This window comes from Notothenia coriiceps, unplaced genomic scaffold, assembly GCF_000735185.1.
Source record: "Notothenia coriiceps isolate Sejong01 unplaced genomic scaffold, NC01 NC01_scaffold00000339, whole genome shotgun sequence".
In the NCBI taxonomy this organism is placed as follows: Eukaryota; Metazoa; Chordata; class Actinopteri; order Perciformes; family Nototheniidae; genus Notothenia; species Notothenia coriiceps.
Genome location: NW_011333040.1, coordinates 3,062,382 through 3,072,894, shown reverse-complemented (window position 1 = coordinate 3,072,894; position 10,513 = coordinate 3,062,382). Strand labels below are relative to the sequence as shown.

Genomic DNA, 10,513 nt, shown 5'->3' with positions numbered 1-10,513 from the left:
TGAGGCATCTGGGTCTTTGTATGGACAGTGGACTGTACACTTGACTGTTTTTTTAAGGAGGTTTTTTTTGCTTGTGAGATAATGTGTGCTCATATTATTTATTTATTTATTTATTTATATATATATATGAGAGAGAGAGCTCTGTTTTCCAGACTGACTCTATTTAATTTATTGTTTTGGTTGTGTGTGATTTAATTAATTTATTATAATTTAATTAATTTGTTTTATTTATTATATATCATTTATATATTTTATATTATTTCACATTTCATTTGCAATGTTGAATGTTCAATAAAAAGTTATGTTTGAAAGGATGTACTTGAATTATTATTATATATTATCATTATGTCTAAAATGGTCTTAAAACGTTGCCGACAATATTATCGTTTATCGCAATAATTTCCAGAAAGATTTATCGTCCAACAAAATTAATTATCGTGACAGGCCTACATGCAAGACAGATTGAAACATATTTTTCAGGGCCAGATCTCCATACTGGAAGAGTCAAAAGATTAACCAAAAAGTCATTTATGATCAAAGAAATCCAGGGCCTAAATGTTCTTAATGGCTGACTAAATCGATAAGAAATATGCTACTTTAACAATCAATACCAAGTCATTCGACAACCATTAATTCATTCACTAGAAAACCCATCAAGCCTTTAAGCTAGCTCAGGCATTTCCACGTTTAGCTGTTCAGGAAGAGCAGGTCAGTGTTACTTCCTCCATGGCCTCATGCTTCAGGCCAAGTTGTCTGTTGCTGCCTTAAAAAGAATCACCCTGAGTCACTGAGTAAGACCTCCTCACTGAGGGGAAAGCCTTGGCTGGTGTCACTACAGTGAACTGGGTCACAAGTATCCTAATGTGGCTCCGGAGATCTGACCAGTGGAACCACATGCCACTGGCACCCTGCCTCCCCCCGCTGCTGAGTCAGGAGCAGCCCTCAGGCTCGGCCCACAGCAGAATGCAGCAGCCCAGAGGACAGAGCGCTGAGAATGCAGAACATCAATATCCCCAAGGCCTGATTACTCACATCAGAACACTGCACACATGCTGCATTCACAAAATACAACATATACTGGGCTACATTAACATAGAGCCTACAGTACTTTATAACAAGAAGGTCTTGTTCAGAGCGTTTGACAATTTTAACTCACTTATCTTGGGATTACTTGAACGTTTCCAAGAAATTACTTACGGACAGTTTCATCACAAGGAGAGTCTTGCTAACGACTGCTGTGTCACCAACCGTCTGACTAAATGTTCTGCCAACAATTTTCATCACCAGCTAGGAATCTTAATAAAGCGAGTATTACTTAAATAATGCATCCCTTTTTATGCTAACTTAATATTTGACCTTTCAATAGGGCCGCTACTTGTTATTACTTTGAATGAATGTCTTCAGATTGCTTGTTTTTGCCGCGGATGTTATATCACCATCATCGTAAAATATAGTTAATGATTAACTGATTATCAATGAAGTTCCTTTTCTGTTTGAAGATACAGAACATTTGAGCTGCTAAATTGGGTGTGCTCGAAATAGATAGCCTGAGCAATCATTAACAAAAATATCAAGGTCTTCTGCTCGCAAACAATCATAGGCTCCAAGTTAAATGGCACTTACACGTTGTTCCAACCACAGCCTTGTCTCTCCCGTCCAGCAGATCCCAGAGGTGCACCGATGCTTCTTCGTACTGGTCAACCAACCTGCAAGTGATAAGATACAGATTCTCTTGTTTACAACAACCAAAAAAAGCTTTTTTCATATTAACTCTATCTAGATATCAATGCCTCAGTTCTACCTGATGCTTTGGTCACGGTCTGGCCCCACCAGTTTATAGAACTCATCAAAAGATGCGAGGTCTGCATCCGTCAGCAGTGACCCGCTGACGCCCTGCTTCAGGTCCTGCCGCACCGCGTCCTCTCCCAGCCGGTCCAGCAGGAACTGCAGCTCCAGAATCGTCTTCAGCCGCTTCTGCTCGGCCTCCTCCCGCTGAAGCTGTTCCCTCCGCACAGTCTTTTTCACCGCCTTCTGGATCTAATGATAATATACATGAGCCACAAAAGTTACTATAAGTCAGGTCCAGCATCACTCTTGAGGTTTAATAAAAAAAAAAAACTAAAAAAGTCATACTTACATCTTGTCCCAGTGTCATGAACGTCTTCTGCAAATCTCGGCCGAATTCTAAGTTATGCATGATTTCCTGGAATTTGGAGAGGGCCTCCTAATAAAACGCAAAGGAAAAAGGACTTGTAAGAATGACAGGATTATTCGTGCTAATGTACAGAATGATAAGGCTTCAGTGCACCCACCAGCTGGTCCTGATTCAGATTTTCCCCTTTTTCCTTCCTGACTTGATAGTCGTCCAGTTTACTCTGTAACAGAAGATCCAAAATGCAGCAAATTCTTAATATGTTAGTACATATTAAAAGTAAAGATAATCTTCTCGTCAGTGATTTAGTATTTCAAGGGCACTTCAGATATCAGTTACAGATTGCTTCTGAGTGAGACACATGTCATGCCACAACAGCATGTCCACATGTTGTTATGAGGAAGTGTCTGGAACAAAAGCTTCACCTTTTTCTTCTCCATGTTGCGGACCTTCTTGTCGAGTACACAAAGCACTTGCTTCATGACTTCAGGCTGTCCAGCAAAATTACCCATTGACCCTGGAGCGGATCCCACATCTGGGCTGGCAGACTGCACGGTCCCGTTTGCATTCATCGCTGAGGGCATCTATAGAAAAAAATGTGAAAAATCAACTTACATCTATTTAGAAATAACTTAAATTCATGGACAAAGGATTCGTTTGACATAAGTGTAATCAGCATGATATGTAAAATGTCAACACTGTAGATACAATTGTTAAAAATCAAAAACTCAAACAGTCCAAAATCTAAAGGGAACAGTTTGAAATGAAAACAAAAATAAAGAAAAGCCCAATTGATTGTGATTGTTTATCAAAAGTGTCCTGATTAATCAATGAGTTAACTAACTGTAAGTGTTACATGAAGTAATGTTAGATTGCATGATACAGTGGGCCTAGATAAAGTGAATGACAAAGAACCCACGACTCAAATATCACAGAGATTTCCTGTGTATTAAGATAGCAAACATTTTAACGAATGGAATAACTCAAGTAATACAAGTGATTGAGGTGGGATTTAATAGCACGAACAAAACAGTAACGTTACAGTAACGTATGACTGGTAAAACAATACATTAATAATTTTTACAGAACAATTTAGGTCGATGTTGCCAGTGTTTCAGATTTGGAGGCACAATCACATATGTATTTCTGACGCTGGTTATACATATGTAATTAAGCTTCCGAATAAAAAACTATACAAGTTCCAGTATATCCCTCATCCTCAGAAACCCATTCATCACAGCAACTGGCTAACTTTAGTCCTACTCTTTGAACCCCACATTTCTCCTTAGTTAACCTAATTATTTCCCCTATAGCTGCAGCTACACAGCTGTATCTTCGGCTCCCAGCTCCTTGGACCAGTCAGCCCCGACATACGGTCAGGTCGCCGGTGTTATCTGAGGTCTGGTAAAATGGCCCTCCACACCACCGTTAGCACAGACCGTTGACTTAACGTTAGCATCTTCACGCATTGCTAGCTCGGTTTTCTTGTAGCTTCGGCGACGCGTGCTAACCAGCAGCCGGCCGGGAGCCGCGTTCCCCAGGCAACAGGACTGAAGATATACCCACCTTTATGGTATGTATCCAGAGGGGAGCTTGCTAGTGAAATGTAGGAAACGGCCAAGTTGTTATTATTGTTGTTGTGTTGCTTTATTTTCTCTTTTACTCTAGTGTGGGATCCGCCCCGCCGGCCTCACCGACAACTGAGACGGTGCGAAAGACGGAGAAACTCTTTATAAAGGCGAAGCTCCGTCTTTAGGCGTCAAAGACATGCCTGCATATATAAACCATAAATACTAAATCCCAAAAGAAGGTAGGATTAATAATAACCTCACTTTCAAATATAACATACAAATATCAATTTGAATATTTAATAAATGATCAACCTTGTCACATTTAAACATAAGGATTTGATATTTGTAGTCAGGCAAAATAGTCAACAGCCTCTTGGCAGGAAACCTGCACAATCATTAGCTTTGATTATGCATATCTATACTATACCATAAACTGTACATTATAAACAATTTACATTGTAAAGGCCCTATCCATGTGCCATATAAACATATACAGTGTTTCTTTCTGCAGCTATACATGGTAATACAAGACTTTGCTATCTTTTGCACGTCATTTTGAAGTTCAAGTTCAGTGGCTGTTTTTTTTTCTGAAGATGCTTGTCATTTACACTTATTGGTTAAGGTTTAATAACTTATTTGAGAAATATTAGATTGCTGGTTGTACAACAATCAGATCCAAAGTACACATCCAGAATGATACTATAATCCAACTATATATATTGTAAAATGATAGTCCATGAATAATAAAGATACATTAAATGCATTTGTAAGCTCTAGGCCCTAGGACCACACAAATGAACGGAAAGTGAGAGTCAGAAAGATGTAGGGCCGTTTGAGTTCTGCCCCTACTGGAGAAATGCATTCATGTAGTAAAAGGAAAAATGAAGGCAACATTTACCACAAAAAGACTCCGCTTGCAAAGTTGCCAGTGTGAAATCCCACACCATGCGGGGGAAATAAGAGCCCAACTTGTAACACTTTATGTATACAATACATATACATTACACCTTACACTGACAGAACCTGCAATAGTAAACATAGAATTGTATATTGAAGAGCTGCAGTTGACAGGGCTTTCCTAGTTTGACTTAAGCATGTTAAGGTGTCAAATTAACAAGTAGGCCAAATATCAGTAGAGATTACATTTTGCATTGCATTTTCAAGAACTAAGATTAGCTCCAAATATATGTTATGGAAGTCTTGATGTGCAGTATTCCCTAATCCATTGTTCAAGTTTAGAACATAACAAACACATTTCAATCTGCATGTTTTACAAGCACAAATCCATCGGCATCTCTGTTTTCTTGACTTCAAGTTAATAAACTCTGATGTAAACTTTAATAAAAGAAAAACCATTCAATCCTGATGTGAAATTATATTGTATGAGGGTTTTTGTCAGCACTTGAATAAATGGAAGAGCCAAACTGATTCTGGTAGGTTGCCATGGTACACCATTAGGTGGCAGTGAAGCTCAGTAATATGACAAACACTGAAAGAGTGAAACTGTACTCACAGATTAGGTTTAGTTTATGCACATCCCCTAGCCCTGATATGTGTGGAAATTCTGCAAATGTTTTATAAACTCATTTACAAATGTACCATTATAAGGTACAATTAATTGCTTACTACACACACACACACACACACAGCACACACAAGTCATACATGTATGTTAAAACCAAGTGTAAGCATATTTGATTATCTTACTTTTCTAATATATGTGGAGCTGCTTATATGCTTTTCAGTTTTTTTTTCTTCATTTCTGAGCACAGACTTTCCATCAGTATTTAAAAAGGGAGCAAGAAGAATGTGAGACCAGCTTTCTTTTGTTTTACCGAATACAGGAAGCAGTTAACATGGCTGCACAGTGTTTTGATTGCACTGTTCCACTGAAAGTGTTTTCTTTTAGGGATAATACTGATTATGGGAGGATCCCAAGGGTAAGTGAAGCTCCCTTTCAATGAGTGACTAATTTCCGCAGCCTGCTGTATTTCAATCAAACAACAACACTGAACACAGTACACCAGCCATTTTATAAAGAATTCCAGGGTGTTTCCTCGTCTGACCTCTGACCTTTACAACATGGCATTTTAGAATGTACAATGAATCCCGCCGTTTGAGACTCTTAGTGAAACCCATGTAGTAACATTTCCACCTTTGAAGATCCGTGGGAGAAGAGCTTTAAACCAGTTGCCAGTTATCACTTCACTTCAGATTAAGCAGGAAGTGGTCAGCTTTGCTATTGCTGTTACAGCCTTTATGCTATCAAATTGTCAACAATATGTACAGAGTCCCCTTAAACCAGGAAATGGCCTGCAAATTTGGGCCAAATAGTCCATGATGTATGGATTAACATCTTTGTTCCACTAATATTTAGGAGATCTTTTAAGATCTCTAATGAGTCAGCAAGATGGTGGATATTGGTTGTACATCCTTCAAAAGCTGTGTTATACTTTGATATTTAGTAGACAAACTTGTAACAAATCCACAATATTTGTTGAATGATGAGGAATAGCTCTTTAGTGTGAATCTGTTGCTTAGTGCTGATGCTCACTTTCCAGCTGCCCTCAAATTCCACACTGCTTTCAACTCCATAATGCTCTCAGTACCAAACAGGCAAAACAGGAAGCTGGACATGAGTGACTCCACTTCCCAAAAGGTTGTCTACACTCTTAACCGTTTGCTCCCCAAATTCTACCTTAGATATAAATAATAGTTAGTTATAGATGATCAACACGGAAAAACTGATCGTGTGCACGTGTGGCCCATGACATAACATTACATATTAAATATTTAGACATTTTAGAATTGAAACATGACACTTGCACCACCTTTCCGGTGACATTTAGGAAGCCTAAAAACAGAGATAAGGGTTTACCGCTTAATGAAAACAAGCATGTTTTTATGGTGCGCTGTAAGCCGTGTGACTCGTATCATACTGAACCATCTGGAGCCGACCCGTCTATCTGAGAGGCATTGAGAGTGGTGCCATCATGCATGGGAGGGAGTGGGTAGGAAGTGAAGGCAGTGTGCACCAACCCCCCAGGAAAGCTCCATCTCTGCTGCCAGTTGCACATCCTCTGGGCCTTCTCAGTCAACTCCACAGGAAGTAGTGGATGACTTGGGTGTCTTATCAGAACTGACTTTCTCTTTTCTTGTTTCTCATCTATCATAAATGTGTTCTTCAGCCTTGCAATCACATGACAGTGTGGAGGTTCATGGTACCAATGTGTACTTTTGAATAAGCTTTTCAAACACCACAGTTGTGTTACGTGTACGAAGACTTCTGTGCAAACAAACACTGTTAAGATGCCAACAATTCTAGGACTACTTAATATGTCAAGCTGAATTTCAACAAGGAATTATGCAAAAATACATTTAATGCAATCGTACAAAATACTGTTGATAATGATGAAGGGTGGTATAGCTTCAGTGCTCTCAAAAGCACATATGCCATGTGATCAAAATCTTGCTGTTTTATCTTCTTTTATTTAGGGACATTTACATTGTAAGTTCATTATTAACTTAGAAACAGCAGTAAAAAAAAACTCTCCACAAGATCCATTCCTTAGCTAATTTTTCTTAGTGGATGTATAATAATTATGAAATATCTTGTAGACATTCATATTAGCCTTTTTATGAGCACGGCTTGGCTAACAATTGAAACTGAGTAAAACAGTGTGATACCACTTAAAGCTCCAGAAGACCATCTAGGGAAAAAATGAACTACAAATATACAGTTCTAAGCCAATATGTACACGAGGTCCTTAAAAAGCTAATACAAAAATTGGTATTTGAACATCTCCATGAAAAATGGGCAATTTGCTTCCACTAAGGGAGGTTTTGTAACGTAATGAAAAGCTTAAGATCAGAAGAAGAAGAGTGGACATTGAGGTGAGTTCTCTATTGGAGAAGTTAAAATGGGGATGTTAGGGTTCAAGATTGTGGCATTTTTATTTAGTTAGAACTATAAACAACCAGAGCAACCAGAGCTCTTGCACTGTGCTGTTGTGTTGAGACAGTACGAGAAAACCTTGAAAGGTTTTTCGTTTGGAGGATATGTATTCAGAGTTTTATCTCTAAGCTGCTCTGCTTTCTGTGTGTTGGCACAGCACAGCATGCTCACCTTGCTCCTGGGCCCTCTCTGCTTGGTACCTGTCCAGAGAGCCCACACCGCTCAACCACTGTCTAGCCCAGGGATGCATTGAGCCTGACGTTAGAGTTTTCCTGCAATCTTCCTCGGTTGCATCTGGTTGAGTGTCTGACTGTGGCTGCTGGAGGTGCTTTATCTCTCTGCCCAGTCCAACTGCTGTCTGTGTCCCTCCCTCCAGAGGCCTTGGCAGCAGATAAGAGGAAGAGCCCACAGCAGCTCTGGTTTGAAAAGGAAAGGCTGTGAGAACAAAAACTATGTAGAAATATCATTTCATTTCTTTCTTACAGAGACAACATAAAAACTATCTTATTTTGGGGTTGTTTAATATAATTTATCTTCTCTTCTCGATCAGTTTACCTGTTTGTAGGCCAATCCTGTAATACAAGAGTTCTGAAAAATAAGTTAAACTTATAGAGGCGGAATAATTATATATTTGGAAACTGATCTTAACAGTGGTAGAATGTAACTAATGAACTAAAAAAAACGGATTAAACTGTATACACACAGTATATACGTTATTGTACCTTTTCATGTTATTTATCTCTCTCAAGCACATTTCAGGTAAAAATAAACCACCTGTGTGAAAACTGTGTGGTCGTGCTTAAAATTCAAGTTTCAAGGCTTTTATTGTCATGTGTGAATAGCTACAGTGTAGTTATGACATTGAAAATCTTAGGTCACAGGCTCCTCCAACAGTGCAACACAAAAAAACAGATAAAATAGTACAAGTAAATAAAATAAAATATAATAGAAAAAGAATATGATAGAAACTGTGCAGAATAGTCAGTAATTGGAATATTGATATTAGGCCAATATGAAATATGTGAGTTGCAAACAGATGAATGTTATATGTTCTTTCAAGAGTTTAACAGTCCTATGGGATGAAACTGTCCCTCAGTCTGGTGGTTTTAGACCTGATGCTGCAGTAAATAAAGTTAAACACGTGTTTTCTATTTAAAATCAAAGTTACTAATGATTTTTACTTTCAGTATAAGTTTGAAGTCATACGTTTCCGAGTAAATTACATATATTGAGACATTGTTTGCAACAAAATGAATATGTATTAGAAAGTGGTAGGCCAGACTAAAAGTCTATCATCTGAATTGCTGTTTTTCTAGGGAAAGTAATGAGTGGCACTGTAATTACCGAGAAAATACACGAGTGGCATGTAGCCTACTAATCATGCCACTCGTTATCATTTGACCCATCGGCACGTTGCATTAGCAAAGCAAATAATGAACTAATTAGTCTCAGTCACGACCCAACCCCCCCTCCGGACAGACCAACCGGGTTTAGCTGTCGCTTTAAGACTGATTTCCCCCCATTGTCAAACAGTCGTGAGCAGGAAGAGGGAAACGAAAGCAGAGAGCGAGGGGCCCGACGTATTTAAACACGATGCTGCTGCCTCTCAGTAACGGGGACCGGAGGAGGAGCGTCTCTGCAGCCCGATCACTTAAAAACACGCACCCACACGGAGATCATCACAAGTGACATTTTAGATCCGATTGTTGCCGTTTTCATTGACAGTGTGAGAAGTCGCTGCAGGATGAGACTTGAGAGTCATGCAAGTGTCAGCGCGGGTGATCGCCTCAGGAAATGATGACAGTGTCCTCCATCATCGCTTAGCTGCTCAGAGCGAAATTGTTTTGTCTTCGGCCATTTCTGCAGGACTGTGTGTTCATTTAACAAAAATAAAGGGCTGAACCGGCGTCTTGGAGACTGTAGGAGCAAGTGTCTTTGATTCAGCTGCACAGGTGTGGACTCCAGCTGGACATCACATCTGAGACATGTCCTCTGCTATAGAGAGGAAGACCATGGAAGCTAATGAGTAAGTAGATTATGTATAATTTAGCATAGATAATGTTTGTGATGCAGCCTATATATTTTAAGAGGCATCATTGTTGTGACAGCCTGTCTCACGTGCATTATCAGCAGATGGCTGACAGCATGTGTTCAGGATTCTCCAGCTGGGGCAAGATACAATTATCCAGAACATGTCCAAGGGCAGATTGTTAAGTGTTTGTATAATGGGAGTATTGGCACAAAAAGTTAACTGTTAACCAGAACAACTGAAGTGTTAAGTAAGATATTTAAACCCACTGTTTATTTGATAAAGAATTGTTTGAGGCAAAAGGCATTTAGAGGTCTACTCCCATAAAAGCAGCTGCCTGTCAGTGGGTAAGTACTTATAAAATGTTTATTGAAACAATCAAACACACAGACATTAATTCTAATTTATACTGTATTGATTGACTACAGCCGTTGTCAACTTTTGAGATGATGCACAACAAGTCATGTTGAAAATTAGCATTTGATGAATTGAAGGGTTCTTGGGTTGGATTATTTCACTAGCCATCATATATTTATCAAGAGTTGGAACAAACCGATACAGAACATATCTCTAGAATTAGATGATTTAAACAAACTTAATGCCTTAAAGGTAGGGTAGGTAAGAATGGAGAAACCAGCTCGAGTGCGCTAGAATTTGAAAGTACACAGCCGAAAACAATCTGCCCCTTCCTTCAGACTTCCTTACAGGGCCCCTCCTCCAACACACACGAACGCACACATGACCAATGAGGGCACGAGATAAGTCTGTGCACAGATGGAAGGCTGACAGGCAGGTAGGCCATCCAG

The 10,513-nt window shown here is 39.2% G+C and overlaps 2 protein-coding genes across 2 annotated transcripts in view; one reads left to right on the top strand and one right to left on the bottom strand.

The window, feature by feature from the left end:
- Positions 1–3,849, bottom strand: part of caprin1b (cell cycle associated protein 1b) — a 10,477-nt gene extending 6,628 nt beyond the window's left edge. Inside the window, exons 1-6 of the mRNA XM_010776579.1 lie at positions 3,719–3,849; positions 2,578–2,736; positions 2,313–2,375; positions 2,138–2,224; positions 1,802–2,037; positions 1,624–1,706 (exon numbers count right to left, since the gene is read on the bottom strand). Of these exons, the coding sequence (XP_010774881.1) occupies positions 1,624–1,706; positions 1,802–2,037; positions 2,138–2,224; positions 2,313–2,375; positions 2,578–2,736 (628 nt within the window). The 5' untranslated portion in view covers positions 3,719–3,849. The remainder of the gene's footprint in view (positions 1–1,623; positions 1,707–1,801; positions 2,038–2,137; positions 2,225–2,312; positions 2,376–2,577; positions 2,737–3,718) is intronic.
- A 5,308-nt stretch (positions 3,850–9,157) lies between these two features.
- The window catches only part of lmo2 (LIM domain only 2 (rhombotin-like 1)), a 3,738-nt gene continuing 2,382 nt past the window's right edge, over positions 9,158–10,513 (top strand). The window contains exon 1 of the mRNA XM_010768108.1: positions 9,158–9,704. Within this exon, the coding sequence (XP_010766410.1) occupies positions 9,664–9,704 (41 nt within the window). The 5' untranslated portion in view covers positions 9,158–9,663. The remainder of the gene's footprint in view (positions 9,705–10,513) is intronic.